The 16,527-nt window shown below is 43.9% G+C and overlaps 1 protein-coding gene across 1 annotated transcript in view; it reads right to left on the bottom strand.

The window, feature by feature from the left end:
* Nucleotides 1–16,527, bottom strand: part of ank3b (ankyrin 3b) — a 439,316-nt gene that overhangs the window by 68,819 nt on the left and 353,970 nt on the right. Inside the window, exon 29 of the mRNA XM_068052458.1 lies at nt 8,760–8,971. Coding sequence (XP_067908559.1) covers nt 8,760–8,971 — 212 coding nt within the window. The remainder of the gene's footprint in view (nt 1–8,759; nt 8,972–16,527) is intronic.

The raw sequence follows: 16,527 nt of genomic DNA, 5'->3' as shown, positions 1-16,527 counted from the left end.
CAGCCAGGAAAGACACAAAGTACACTACAGATGAATAAATGAATATGTAAACTAGGAAGAAGTCTCTGAACACAATATGAAGCATTAGGCTTTGCTTGTCGCTGCCTGCTAGCCTTCAGTTATGCAAGTAGAACAGCACATCATTCCAAAACTTTGATCCTAAGAAAACTTGGCAAATCCATCAGTAACAGCTGTGCATATCTGGAGTTGGACAGCAACTTAGTCAGAATGACGAACTCAGAATCAGAGAGCGTCCAAAGGATTTGCAGCAAATTACATCACCTTATTGCAGTTTCATGGAATGGGCAGAGTACAGAGTTGAAGATTCACTGGACTGGGGAAATTCAGATAAAATCTGAATACTATGAAGTATTTTGTGAAGTTACTTTGGAGATTATGGATATAGCAAATCAGGCTTTGAAAAAATGAAAAGGAAAAACATTGGAATGCTAGTCAGTTCAAAGTGGAGTACAGTCCTCATCAGGCAGACAGACAAGCAGCCTCATGTGAGATTAAGACCTCTGCTGTTTCGCAATTGTTTATAGAATTGGTTCTTAGATCACGTTTATATTACAGAAATGTTTCTGCATTAAGCAGTTCCTGAGAAGTCCAGGCTGGCAATGCTGTAATCTGCCCTATTTAAATTGTGGGGCTATACCAGGAGCCTGGCGATAAGTACTACTTATTCCAAGTCACAAATCACACCATCATTTCCAGTTGATGACCCTTTAACTTCTGGTCACTGAAGGAGCTCGTCTCCAGGCCTGTGACTTAGAAGTGGTCAGAAATATTGGTAGTCATTTATGTTGCTGGTCCAGTGATATTTAGTTTATTTTATTTTATTTAGAGATACAGCACTGAAACAGGCCCTTCGGCCCACCGAGTCTGTGCCGACCATTAACCACCCATTTATACTAATCCTACACTAATCCCATATTCCTACCACATCCGTCCCTATATTCCCCTACCACCTACCTATATTAGGGGCAATTTATAATGGCCAATTTACCTATCAACCTGCAAGTCTTTTGGCATGTGGGAGGAAACCGGAGCACCCGGAGGAAACCCACGCAGACACAGGGAGAACTTGCAAACTCCACACAGGCAGTACCCAGAATTGAACCCGGGTCACTGGAGCTGTGAGGCTGCGGTGCTAAGCACTGCGCCACTGTGCTGCCCCACCTCTCAAGGAGGTGGACCTGGGTGTCTCTAGCTCTGGTTGACCTGTTGCCAGGAATAGCGCCAAACCAAAGAACTTGCATTTATAAAGTGCCTTTCACAATCTCATGAAGTTCCAAAGTGCTTTACAGCCAATGAAGTACTTTTGAAGAGTGGGAACTGTTATAATGTAGGAAACACAGCAGTCAATTCGTGCATAGCAAAATCCCACGAGCAGCACCGTCATCATGGGAGAAAAAAGGGAAATGCACTATCTAGGTTTAACATCACATCCAAAAGATAGCCCCTCTGACAATGTACTTGAGTGTCAGCCCGGATTATGTGCTCAACTCCCTGGAACAGGACTTGAATCTGCAACCTTCTGACTCAAGAGGCAAGAGTGCTATATACTAAGTCACAGCTGACAGCACAATGGAGTATTTATGAAGTGAAGTCACTGTTGTAATGTAGGAAATGCAGCAGCCAATTTGCACATAGCAAGCTCCCACAAACAACTATGAGATAATGGGAGGGAAAAAAAGGGAAATGGACTATTAGGGATATAACTCTATCACTTAATGCCAAATGTGGTCCTTAGGATCAAGTGAACAGCAAAATGTGCCAGCAGAAGCTGGGCACAGGTGGTGGCCACATGATGGGCATATGCTACATCTGCACTGTATCAACACCTGGGGCCAACACAACCTTCCAGAATTCACTCCCACTTCATGACACCATGCATTTCAGTGTTCTAATTTTCAATTACTGATTGGTGGAGTCATGTTCTTGAGCCAACAACACACTTCGAGCATGATTCTGTAAAAGTAGCTACAGTAAAAGTGGATGCTCGAGATTCCTCCCGATCTTTGAGCACCACCACACCTTAGCACATATGGTGTAGCATATTCATTGGACGTGTATCGGTGCTCCAAATTTCAGAACCCAGAAAGCATCGCCTTTATGGTCTGTCGGACACTTTCAAAATGTCACCACTCCCCGAAGTCAGAGCTGACACAAGTAAAGCAACACGGAACTGCATGCGATGGTACCTCCTACAAAAATATGTTAGTGCGAGTCCAGTTCAGTTAATTTTTTTTGCTTTCAAAATAGGAATCTACCAGAAATTGGCTAAAAGAGCTATATCTGCAGCTGGACTGTGCTGAGTATCCCACAGGAAGAGAACTCTGTTCTGAAAAGTCACTACAGCATTTTCAGAAAATGCAGTCCCTTTGCCAGTACAGATCTGTTGATTAACACACAGCCAGCCACTTGAGATTACCAAATGAAAGGACTAATTCCACAATCCCGTGCTCTCAGAGGGGAGTCGCACTCACAGGAAACGTGGGTTGGAGAGTCGGGGGCTGCAATGTTGCAGCCTGATCTTTTTTCTGTGCTCCCCTTTACTGCTGGCAGAATGGGACCATGAAATTAGCCTAGTGCTTGTATTAAATTCTTCAGCAATATACTATTTGTATATAATCAAGTATGTAACATTTAGAGCAATTATATCTTTATATTTTGACAGAATATATTTCAACGTGAGAGTAATAATTACAAATATGAGGAAAAACTTCATTTAATATAGAAGCATAGGTGTTTATGACACAGGAAGCCATTTGACTCATCGAGTCCGTGCCAGCTATTTGCTGTAGCTCTCCAATATCGATCACACTTTCCCGTGCTCTCAACAAAGCCTTGTATTTCCCTCAACTTCAAATATTCATACTATTTTCCCTAAAAGATGTCTCATCACTGCCTAGTAAAGTATTCCATTCACTGACAATTCTCCTGAGAGGGAGGCAGTGACATAGCGGTAACATCACTAGATTAGTAACTAGTAATGGCAGATGGTGGAATTTGAATTAAATTAATAAATCTGGAATTAAAAAGCTAGTCTAGTGGTGCCCATGAAACCATTGTTGATTGATGTCAAAACCCATCTGGTTCACTAATGTCCTTTAGGGAAGGAAATCTGCAGTCTTTACCTGGCTCTTGACTCTTAAATGTTCTCTGAAATGATATAGAAAGCCATTCAGTTGTATGAGAGAAAAGGAATGAAACTGGATGGACCACCTGGCACCAACCTAGGCACTAGAAACGACGTCAAACCCAGCCCTGTCGACTTTGCAAAGTCCTCCTCACTAACATCTGGGGACTTGTGCCAAAGTTGGGAGAGCTGTTCCACAGACTAGTCAATCAACAGCCTGATATAGTCATACTCACTGAATCATACTTCACAATGTCCCAGACACTGCCATCACCATCCCCGGATATGCCCTGTTCCACCAGCAGGACAGACCCACCAGAGGTGGCAGCACAGTAGCATACAGCCAGGAGTTGCCCTGGGAGTCCTCAACATTGACTCCAGACCCCATGAAATCTCATGGCATCAGGTCAAACATGGGCAAGGTAACCTCTTGCTGATTACCACCTACTGCCACCCCCTCAGCTGATGAATCAGTGCTTCTCCATGTTGAACACCAATCGGAAGGAGCACTGAGGGTGGCAAGTGTACAGAATGTACAATGGGTGGGGGACTTCAATATCCATCACCAAGAATAGCTCGGTAGCACCACTACTCACCAAGCTGGCCCAGTCCTAAAGGACATAGCTGCTAGACTGGGTCTGTGGCAGGTGGTGATGGATTGAACAAGAGGGATAAAGCTACTTGACCTTGTCCTCAGCAATCTACCTCTTGCAGATGCATCTGTCCATAACAGTATTGGTAGGAGTGACCACCGCACAGTCCTTGTGGAGACGATGTCCTGTCTTCACATTGAGAGTATCCACCATCGTGTTGTGTAGCACTACCTAGATGAGCACTTGAAATGCCATAGCATACAAGGCTATGGGCCAAGTGCTGGAAAATGCGATTAGAATAGACAGGTGCTTGATAGCCGGCATGGACACAATGACCAAAGGGCCTGTTTCTGTGCTGCATAACGCCATGACTCTATGACTACCACTGTGTTAAATGGGTTAGATTTTGAACAGATCTAGCAATGCAAAAGTGGTGCAGTGGTTAGCACCGCAGCCTCACTGCTCCAGCGACCCGGGTTCAATTCGGGTTACTGCCTGTGTGGAGTTTGCAAGTTCTCCCTGTGTCTGCGTGGGTTTCCTCCTGGTGCTCCGGTTGCCTCTCACATGCCAAAGACTTGCAGGTTGATAGGTTAATTGGCCATTATAAATTGCCCCTAGTATAGAGGTAGGTGGTAGGGAAATATAGGGACAGGTGGGGATGTGGTAGGGATATGGGATTAGTGTAGGATTAGTATGAATGGGTGGTTGATGGTCGGTACAGACTCGGTGGGCCGAAGGGCCTGTTTCAGTGCTGTATCTCTAAACTAAACTAAAACTGAGGTGCTGTGGGCCATCAGCAGCAGCCGAATTGCACTCAACCACAATCAGTAACCTGCTGGCCTAGCATACCCCCCACTCTACCATTACCATCAAGCCGGGGGACCAACCCTGGTTCAATAAAGAGTGCAGGAGGGCATGCCAGGAGCAGCACCAGGCATACCTCAAAATAAGGTATCAGCCTGGTGAAGCAACAACACATAAATATTTGCATGCCAAACGGCAGAAGCAGCATGCAATAAACAGGGCTAAGTGATCCCACAACCAATGGATCAGATCTAAGCTCTGCAATCCTGCCACATCCAGTTGTGAATGGTGTGGACAATTAAACAATTAACAGGAGGAGGAGGAGGAGGAGGCTCCACAAATATCCCCATCCCCAACGATCGGGGAGCCCAGCACATTAGTGCAAAAGACAAAGCTGAAGTATTTGCAGCCAACTTCAGCCAGAAGTGCTGAGTGGATGATCCATTTCGGCCTCCTCCTGAGGTCCCTTCATAGAGAGAAAAATAACCCGACCGACCTACAGTGGACCCGAGCCCAACCCGTCCCGAGTCCCTCCGATTTTGCCCCGAGTCCGACCTGAACCCGCCCTGATACGACCCGACCCGAGCCCAAGCCGACCATCCCTTTAGTTACCTTCCTGACACCGAACCTGCAAGAAGCTGCTGCGCATGTGCAATGATGTCATAGTGATATCACTCGCTCACTGCGCAGACTCAGTTTCGTCCCAGACTCCCAGCTCAGGTAAGTTTATTAATTTCAATACTTACCAGCAGAGCACTTACTGTGTGTGTCCGGCCTGACCCGACCAGGACTCGGCCCGACCTGATCCGAGCCCGAAAGGCGTACCCGGATGATGGGCCCGACCCGTCCAGAGCCTGACACATGTCGTCAGGTCCCGTCGGAGTCGGGTCGCGTAGCAGGCCTCTACCCCAGCATCGAAGATGCATGTCTTCAGCCAATCCGATTCACTCCACTTGATATCAAGAAATAGCTACAACAGTGGCATCTACCCAGCACTGCGGAAAATTGCCCAGGTGTGTCCTGTGCACAAAAAGCAGGACAAATCCAACCCGGCCGATTACCGCCCTATCAGTCTACTCTCGATCATCGGCAAAGTGATGGAAGGGGTTGTCGACAGTGTTATCAAGCAGCACTTATTCAGCAATAACTTGCTCACTGACGCTCAGTTTGGGTTCCGCCAGGGTCACTCAGCTCCTGACCTCATTACAGCCTTTGTCCAAACATGGACAAAAGTGCTGAACTCCAGAGGTGAGGTGAGAGTGACTGCCCTTGACATCAAGGCAGCATTTGACCGAGTATGGAATCAATGATCCCTCGCAAAACTGAAGTCAATGGGAATCAGGGGGAAATTTCTCTGTTGGTTGGAGTTATACCTAGCGCAAAGGAAGACAGTTGTGGTTGTTGGAGGACAATCATCTCAGTCCCAGGACATCACTGCAGGAGTTCCTCAGGGTAGTGTCCATCTTCAGCTGCTTCATCAATGACCTTACCTCCACCATAAGGTCAAAGTGGGGTGCTCGCAGTTGATTACACAATGTTCAGCACCATTCGCGACTCCTCAGATACTGAAGCGCCCGTGTCCATACGCAGCAAGACCTGGACAACATCAGGCTTGGGTTGATAAGTGGCAAGTAATATTTGCGCCACACAAGTGCCAGGCAATAACCATCTCAAACAAGAGAGAATCTATCCATCTTGCCTTGTTTTTCAACGGCATTACCATCGCTGAATCCCCCACTATCAACATCCTGGGGTTACCACTGACCAGAACTGGACCAGCCACATAAATGCTGTGGCTACAACAGCAGGTCAGAGGCTTGAAATTCTGCAGCAAGTAACTCACCTCCTGAATCCTCAATGCTTGTCCACCATCTACAAGGTATAACTCAGGAGTGTAATGGAATACTCTCCACTTGCCTGGATGGGTGCAGCTCCAACAACACTCAAGAAGTTTGACACCATCCAGGATAAAGCAGCCCGCTTGATTGGCATCCTATCCACCACCCTCAACGTTCACTCCCGCCACCACCGCAACTCACCAAGGCTCCTTCGACAGCACCTTCCAAATCCGCGACCTCTACCATGTAGAAGGACAAGGGCAGCAGATGCATTGGAACACCACCACCTGCAAGTTCCACTCCAAACCACACACCATCCTAACTTGAAACTATATCGCCATTCCTTCACTGTCACTGGATCAAAATCCTGGAACTCCCTTCCTATTAGCACTGTGGGTGTACCTACATCCCAAGGACCGCAGCGGTTCAAGAAGCCAGCTCACCACCTTCGCAAGAGCAATTAGGGATGGGCAACAAATGCTGGCCTAGCCAGCGACACCCATATCCCATGAAAGAATTTTCAAAATGATTCTAACCATGCTCCGCATGTTGTTACCATTGACTTTAAATTGATGAACTCCCCCGTCAGTGATAACCTCCCTTGCACCCCAGCAACCCAAAGAAATATCCATTCTATATTCACTCAAACAAAATTATTCTTTATTTTAAAAACATATATAGAATCTCCTCATATAATATATGATATTATATGCGCTTCTGATATGTTTTTCTTTTTCCTCAACCGAGGATTTCCCCCTCTGTGGTTGACAGGGCCCTCAACCGTGTCCGGCCTCAACCCTCCCCCCTTCCCCTCCCTCCCAGAACCGCGACAGGGTTCCCCTTGTCCTCACTTTCCCATCAGCCTCCATATCCAAAGAATCATCCTCCGCCATTTCCCCCACCTCCAGTGTGATGCCACTACCAAACGCATCTTTCCCTCCCTTCCCCTATCAGCATTCCGAAGGGATCGTTCCCTCTGTGACACCCTGGTCCCCTCCTCCATTACCTCCACCACCTCATCCCCTTCCCATGGCATCTTCCCCAGCAATCGCGGGAGGTGTAATACCTGCCCATTTACCTCCTCTCTCCTCACTATCCCAGGCCCCAAACACTCCTTTCAGGTGAAGCAATGATTTACTTGTACTTCTTTCAATGTAGTATACTGTATTCACTGCTCACAATGTAGTCTCCTGTACATCGGGGAGACCAAACGCAGATTGGGTGACCGCTTTGTGGAACACCTCCGCTCAGTTCGCAAGCATGACCCTGAGCTTACGGTTGCTTGCCATTTCAACACACCCACCCTGCTCTCATGCTCACATCTCTGTCCTGGGATTGCTGCAGTGTTCCAGTGAACATCAACGCAAGCTCGAGGAACAGCATCTCATTTACCGATTAGGCACACTACAGCCTGCCGCACTGAACATTGAGTTCAATAATTTCAGAGCATGACGGGCCCCCCATTTTACTTTTATTTTTAGTTATTTTTTTCTTTTTCCTTTTTTTATATATATATTTTTTGTGTGTTTAATTTAATTTATTTCATCTTAGTTTGTTCAGTTTGCTTACCTACTGTTTTTTTTCATGTTTGTACTTGCGGCTGTTCAATATTCAGTCCGTTAACACCCAATCTGTACTAATGCTTTGTCTTTCACACACCATTAACATATTGTATGCCTTTGCTCCACGACCTTCTGGCCAGCTATTCTGTGATCTTGTCCTATCTACACCTTCTCCTTTGTTATCTCTTGCCCCACCCCCGCTTTACTTGCTTATAACCTTTTACATTTCTAATAACTGCCAGTTCTGAAGAAGGGTCACTGACCTGAAATGTTAACTCTGCTTCTCTCTCCACAGATGCTGCCAGACCTGCTGAGTATTTCCAGCATTTCTTGTTTTTATTTCCGATTTCCAACATCCGCAGTATTTTGCTTTTATTATAGAATCTCCTCTTTGCCTGCTCTGTTTCAATGGAAATTCTCCTAGTATCGCAAATCTCTCCTCATAACCATATGTTTCCCATCCCTGCATCATCCTGATGAAACTCTGCTGTATGCACTCTATGGATTTATTGCCCTCACTGTGCCGAAGTAACTGAAGACTCTTTCCTACAAGGTGAAACATTCATGTATGTCCATCCGTACCATCATCGCAGTAGCCATGACACACCTACGTAGGCTGCATCTAACACAATGACATTGATTGGGGTAAATAATATGCACAATATCAGTTGCCTTTCTGTCCCATGTTACATTTCTGCTGCCAAACTTAGTGCCTATCAACAGAATTGAACAGGAGCGACAGTCAGAGGTTGTACTGTAGTTTTTTTCCCTCGCATTTGGCACGGCAATTCAACCAGCAAATTAAATGCACAATTACCTGCAGGCCCACTCGGATTCTCTTGGTTAAAGCTCCCTCTGGAAAGGATGCTTGCACAAGTGGAATGGTTGTGCTGCTTAACATTCCTCCTTCAGGTCCCATCTGATTACTTTCCTGCTTGATCCGAGATACAACGGCAAAATACTGTGGAAAATCCTTGGTGACAACTCGGCAGATGCGTTTCTTCTCCAGCTCTTCAAGGCTATCGAGTTCTAAGTGAGAATGGATTAATATGGTGTTTTCAGAGCTCTTTTTAGCTGTAATGTCTGACGTGCAAGCAAACAAATTTAAACTTCCATTATCATCCAGCTCAAAGCATCTGTTTAAATACAATTATTTGTATTAAGACCAGAATCAGAACTGATGGGAATTATAACCCAGAACCAAGTTACTTGACCCATTGTGCCTGTGCCAGCTCTTTGAAAGAGCTATCCAACTAAACCTACTCCCATGTTCTTTCCTTGCACTTTTTTTTCCTTTTCGATTCCCTTTTGAAAGTTACTATTGAATCTGCTTCCATCACCCTTTCAGACAGTGCATTCCAGATCACAAGTCACTGTAAAAAAAAATTCTCACCTCCCCCACAATCCCCCCAAGTTCTTTTGCCAATTATTTTACATTTGAGTCCTCTGATTAGCAACTCACTTGCCACTGGAAACAGTTTCTCCCTATCTTCTCTATCAAAACTTCCCATAATTTTGAACACTAAAATTGGATCTTATTTCAGCCTGTCCTACTCTAAAGCGAATAACCCCGGTTTCTCTGGTCTCTCCACATAAGTCCCTCATCCCTGGTACAAATATAATAAATTTCTTCTTCACCCTTGCCAAGACCTTGGCATCCTTTCTAAAGTGTGTAACCAAGATTTGGACACAGTACTCCAAGTAAAACCTAATCAGACATTTAGCCTTTTTTGTTCATTCACAGGATGTGGGCATCATTGGCAAGGCCAGCATTTATTGCCTATCCATAATTACCCTGCCAGGCTATTTCAGAAGGCAGTTAAGAGTCAGCCATATTGTTGTGGGTCTGGAGTCACGTATAGGCCAGACTGGGTAATGACAGCAGATTTCCTTCCCTAAAGGATATTAGTGATGGGTTTTTACAACAATTTGGTAGTTACGTGGTCACCATGACTGATACTAACTTTGTAATTCATATTTATTTCGTTAACTGAATTTAAATTCCACAGCTGCTGTGGTGGGATTTGAACTCATGACTCTAGATCATTAGACCAGGCCTCTGGATTACTAGTCCATTAACAAAACCACTATGCTACTGTTCCCATGACACACGGCTCTTCGTACATTTGCAACTGCCAATTGGCTTTCTCGAGTTGTATCTTTATTTTTTTAAATTTTCATTTAGAGATACAGCACTGAAACAGGCCCTTCGGCCCACCGAGTCTGTGCCGACCAACAACCACCCATTTATACTAACCCTACAGTAATCCCATATTCCCTACCACCTACCTACAACAGCCAATTTACCTATCACCTGCAAGTCTTTGGCTGTGGGAGGAAACCGGAGTACCCGGCGAAAACCCACGCGGTCACAAGGAGAACTTGCAAACTCCGCACAGGCAGTACCCGGAATAGAACCCGGGTCCCTGGAGCTGTGAGGCTGCGGTGCTAACCACTGTGCTGCCCCTAATGCCTCACATCCTTTTCATTTTCATAGAGTCATTTTGCAGCACAGGAGGCCATTCGGCCTATCGAGTCCATGCCGGCTCTCCAAGGAGCTATGTAGTCAGTCCCGCTCCCTGGCTCGATCCCCCATATCCCTCGATTCCCTGCGAGGTCAAAAATCTATCTATCCGAGCCTTAAATGTATTCAATGATGGAGCAGCCACAACCCTCTGGGCTAGACAATTCCAAAGATTCACAACCCTTTGAGTGTTGTAATTTCTCCTCATCTCAGTCCTGTATGATTGGCCCCTTATCCTGCGACTGTGACCCCGTGTTCTAAATTCCCCGACCAGTAGGAACAATCTCTCAGCTTCTACCCTATCAGGCCCTTTCAGAACATGCATGTTAACTTTGTGCATTCCTTGTACAAGAGCCACAAGTCTCTCTAAACATCAACACTTAGCAGTTTCACACCTTTTAAAAAATATTCTGCTTTTCTATTTTTACGACCAAAGTGAACAACTTCACACTTCCCTACATTTTACTCCATTTTCCATCTTGTTGCCCACTTACTTAACCTGTCTATTTCTCTTTGCAGCCTCTCTACATCCTCCCTGCATCATACCTTTCCACTGAGCTTTGTATCATCAGCAAACTTAGATACATTATTCTCTGTCCCTTCATCCAAGTCGTTGATATAGAGTGTAAATAGCTGAGGCCCCAGCACTGATCCTTGCGGCACCCCACTATTCACTGCCTGCCAACTTGAAAATGCCCATTTATGTCCACTCTCTGTTTCCTGCCTGTTAATCAATCCTCAATCCACGCTAATATTACCCCCAACACCATGAGCCCTTATCCTGCCCATTAATCTTTTATGTGGACCTTATCGAATGCCTTTTGAAAATCCAGGTATACTACATCTACTGGTTCCCCTTTATCTACCCTACTAGTTACACCCTCAAAAAACTCTAACAAATTTGTCAAACAGGATCTCCCTTCAGTAAAACCATGCTGACTTGTTCTGACCATACTATGATTTTCCAAGTGCAATGTTAAGACAACTTTAATAATAGTTTCCAGCATCTTCCCAATGACTGATGTTAGGCTAACTCGCCTGTAGTTCCCTGTTTTCTCTCTACCTCCTTTCTTGAAAAGCTGTGTAACATTTACCAACTTTCCATCTGACGGGACCTTTCCCGAATCTAAGGAATTCTGGAAAATCATAGCCAACGCATCCACTATCTCTGCAGCCATCTCTTTTCAAACCCTAGGATGTAGCCATCTGGTCCCGGGGACTGGTCAGATTTTAGTCCCTCAAGTTTCTCCAATACTTGTTCTCTGCTAATACCAATATCCTTAATTTCCTTACTCTTTTTAGCCCCGAGATTACTGCCTATTTTTGGTATGGAACTTGTGTCTGCTACTGTGAAGACAGACACAAAATATTTGTTCAATGCCTCTGCCATTTCCTCATTCCCCATGATGATTTCTCCTGTCTCTGCCTCTAAGGGACCAACATCCACTTTAGCTACTCTCTTCCTTTTTATGTATTTATAAAAGCTTTTACAATCTGTTTTTATATTGCTGACAAGTTTACTCTCATTCTATTTTTTTCCCTTTTTATCAACTTTTTGGTGGCCCTTTGCTGGTTTCTAAAACACTCCCAATCCTCAGACTTGCTACAATTTTTTGCAACATTGTAAGCCTCTTCTTTTAGTCTAATACCCTCCTTAACTCCCTGAGTGAGCCATGGATGGGTCTTTCTTGACAAGTTTTGTTTGTGAACGGAATGTACTTTTGTTGAACCCTTTGAATTGTTTCTTTAATTGGTTCCCGCTTTTCATTTACCGCCATACCTTCCAGTCTATTTACCCAATTAACCTTAGCCAGTTCTCCCCTCATACGTTGGTAATTGGCTTTGTTTAAGTTTAAGATTCTTGTTTGTGACTGAAATGTGTCGCTTTCAAACTTAGCATGAAATTCAATGGTATTATGATCACTATTTCCCAGTGGATCTTTTACTATGACATTGCTTATTAACCCTGCTTCATTACACAATACGAGATCTAAGATAGCTTTATCCCTAGTCGGTTCTACAATGTATTGCTCCAAGAAACTGCCACGAAAACATTCTACAAACTCATCTTCTAGACCACTGTTGCCTATTTGATTGTCGCAGTCTACATGCAGACTGAAGTCCCCCACAATTAATACATTACCTTTTTCACATGCTCCAATAATTTCCCTTTAAATGTTCCGTCCAATAATATAATTATTCCCACCAGTGTTTTCTGACTCCTGCTATTCCTAATTTCCACCCAAATTGATTCTACTTCATGATCTTCTGAGGCTAGATCCCTTTTTAATCTATGTCCTTAGGCCATCATTTACTATCAGGACAACCCCTGCTCCTTTGCCATTCTGTCTGTCTCTCCGAAATATTAAGTACCCTGGAATATTAATTTCCACACTTGATCTCCTTGTAACCATGTCTCGGTAACGGCAATTAGATCTCGATCATTTACCTCTATTCGTGCCACTGGTTCACCTATCTTATTACAGATGTTTCCTGCATTCAGATAAAGTAATTTTAATTTCTTTTTTTTTAACCTCTATTCCCTGAAATGACCTTATTTGCCAGCGTACAATTTTTGTTAAACCCTCTGTCCCTTCCTGTCCCATTCTGTTGGGAGTTACCCACATCACTATCCTGCTCCGAGGCCCTGACCTCTCTCTCTTTGGATTTCTAAATTTCCTTTTACCCAAACCCTACCCCACCAGCCCCCCCACCCCCTCCGCCCCCGTTAGTTTAAAGCCCTGTCCACAGCCCTCGTTGGCAACTAGCCAGGACACTGGTTCCAGCCAGTTTGGACCCTAACTCCTCAAACTCTCTAAGCCAAACATCATTTCTGGTTCTACCTATGTCATTGGTTCCCGCATGGACCACGACAACTGAAATCTGCCCCTCCCACTCCAGGTTCCTCTCCAGCCACGAGGAGATATCCTTAACCCTGGCACCGGGCAAGCAACACAGCTGTCGGAGCTCCCGGTCGCGGCTACAGTAAACAGTACCTATCCCCCTCACTATACTGTTTCCTATCACTACCACATTCCTCTTCACTCCCCCCACTGGAATGGCATCTTTCACCATGGCATATAGTCTGGAATCTCTAATCCTCTTGTTCCATATCCCCTAAAGGCCCTGTTCAGTTCTGATTTTGGAAGGCCTCCACATTAAAGTGCATAATACGACCACCCAAAAGAAAGTTCTGTTTTTATCAAAGGACAGAGAATTTTCCTCCAAGCTACAATCTGAAAACACACAAGATTTTGACTTTGAAGAAAATTTATCGGTTCATGTGAATAATATAAATATGTTTATGTGGTGGAAGCTGACTAAGAGCTAAGAGGGGGAGGAAGAAAGGATACTCGGGATAAACCTTCATCTGAATGAAAGAAAGACATGCATTTCTATCGCATCTTTCATGACCTCAGGATGTCCCAAAGCACTTTACAGCTAATAAAGTACTTTAAGTGTACTCACTTTTGTAATTTAGAAAGACTTCTAACCCTAAAGCTGAGTAACTAATTATTTTCTCCATTCACTACTCTCCACACACAAAGAGAGCACTGGCTGGTTGGCAAACAATTAAAACATGATAATCTCCAACTCCGAAGATATTGTCAACCATGAGCATTTTGTCTGTCAGTTATCTGAATCTTGTACTGCCTCAAATCCACAGCCAACTAAGAAATGCTCTTCCACAGAATTTGATTTACCTTTTCCTTCTCTGGGAATACCTTTGGGCAAAGGTGTAAGGAGTCATTTGACCCTAACTCGCCTGCTGAAAACTTGTTTAAACGGGAAATGGAGCCGGTGTAAATCGGGCAGCTAGTCTGATCACATCAATTCCCTGCTCTCCAAGCAAGTTTAAAAATCTCCCCATTAAAAGTCATGGCAGCTCACAGAACAAGGAAGCTTTCCCATCATTAAAAAATTCATCATTCCACATTTAATGGCCTACCATATTGTCAACTAGATGCTGACGTCCCATTTAGATTGAAGTTTGCATCTTTAGCACAAATCGAAATTCCTAATCATAGTGATTTGGAATCTTATCTACAACAACAGTTTACATTTATATAGCACCTTGGATGTAATAAAACATCCCAAGGCGCTTCACAGGAGTATTATAAAACAAAATACGACATTGAGCCACATAAGGAGATATTAGGTCAGATGACTAAACTTGGTCAAAGTGATACGTTTTACGGAGTGTCCTAAAGAAAGAAAGCAAGGTAAAGAGGCGGAGAGGTTTAGGGAGGGAATATCTACTGTAGGACATGCCCGTCCCATTTTCCTGGGAGTCAAGGTGGAATTGAACACAACTTTACCAAACCTAGTCTTATCAGGGCAACACTTTCAAGGAGCCAGATACAGCTAATAGTGGTCATTCTGGGTGTGCATTACTCTATCAGATTGCTATTAAGATGTCTTGTGTTACTACGTGACAAGATAACTACACAATGAAGGCCAGCTTTGCTCAATGTCTCACAAATCTCATTCCTTGTCTCTCTTAGTAACGTGGGAAAAATATCATCCTTCCCTAGGGATTTATTTGTTTTCAACCCACTTAGCCTGTCTAGGACTTCCATCTCATTTATGTTGAAATAATGAGTTCCACGTGTGTTATTGCTGTTTAGAAAGAACATGTTATCTGTTCTTCCTCACTAAGTACTTGGTGGAAGTAACTTTTTGGTATATTAACTATCTTACACTCATCATCAGTTTTGGCTCCATTAGCATCTTATGGGTTCTCACCTATTCTGACTGTCCTCTTACTGAGAAGAAAATATGCATTTTAATGATACTTTTCACATCCTCAGGACATCCCAAAGTGCATTACAGTCAATAAATTACTGTTTTTTGAAGTGCAGTCAGTACTGTTGTCTCTCCAAACACAGCAGCTAGGTTATATACAACAAGGTACCACAACCAGCAGCGAAATGAATGACCAGAAAATCTGTTTTAGTGGTGTTGTTCGTGAGATGGACGAATGTTGGCCTAAACACTTCTTCTGAAAAGTACCAAGAGATCGTTCTACAACCTCCTGAAAAGGCAGATGGGGCCTCAGTTTGAAGTGCCATCTGAAAGGTGGTAGCATTAGCAATATACTGAGGTGTCAGCTGTAATCATGTGGTCAAATCCTAGAGTGGGGCTTAAAGCCATAACATTCTGACCCAGAGGCGAAGAATGCTATACCACCTCAAGCTGATACTATTGTTATTGTACTGAATGAATTTCTTACCATTATGTTTTGTATTCACAGATATGCTTTTTTACAGGGCTCTCTTTGCACACTCTGATAATTCATCCCAGTTAAACCCTTCTCTTTCTTCCTGCAGGATTTCTAGAGGTTATTTTCTACTCATTTTACTTCTGATAAACTAATCTTTTTAAGGGTTGCATCTGTTAGCTCTCACTTGCTATTCTAGGTACGCATTTATTATTCATGCTTGATATTACGTCTTGAAAATTGTTCCAATTACCCTCCTCTGAAGAATCTGAAAACTCGCCTCTTCCCCCAACCAATTTACTTAACCTTACCCTGGATTTTTTTTTAAATGATACTCCTGGGTCTTTGTCCTCAGTACTGATCATTCTGTGGTTGATTTTTCCCAAGGTTATGTCCCGACTTCCACACCTATCTGTTCTCCGAGTCACTTAGCATTACTAGGCCACTGGTACACTGGATCAAGAAGTAATCAGGTGTTACCTTTATCAATCCAGATTCAAAACCATTTGTTATTCGCCATAAATATTCAGTTTACTAAAATTAAAATAACCTTACTATTCTCTCATACACTCTTCGTTCTGGTGCCAACCAGGGAGCAGGCTACTTTAGATCTGGTAATGTGCAAGGCAACAGGATTAATTAATTACTTCATAGTAAAGGAGCCTCTAGGCAACAGCGATCATAACAAGATCGAATTTCACATCCAGTTTGAGGGTGAGAAGTGTGGGTCAGACTAACGTCTGAAACTTAAATAAAGGCAATTACAAGGGTATGAAGACACAGTTGGCTAAAACAAACTGGGAAAATAGGTTAAAAGGTAGAACAGTAGAGAAGCTGTGG

Source organism: Heterodontus francisci, chromosome 20 (genome assembly GCF_036365525.1).
Source record: "Heterodontus francisci isolate sHetFra1 chromosome 20, sHetFra1.hap1, whole genome shotgun sequence".
Classification (NCBI taxonomy): domain Eukaryota; kingdom Metazoa; phylum Chordata; class Chondrichthyes; order Heterodontiformes; family Heterodontidae; genus Heterodontus; species Heterodontus francisci.
This window is presented reverse-complemented; position numbering and strand designations above follow the sequence as displayed.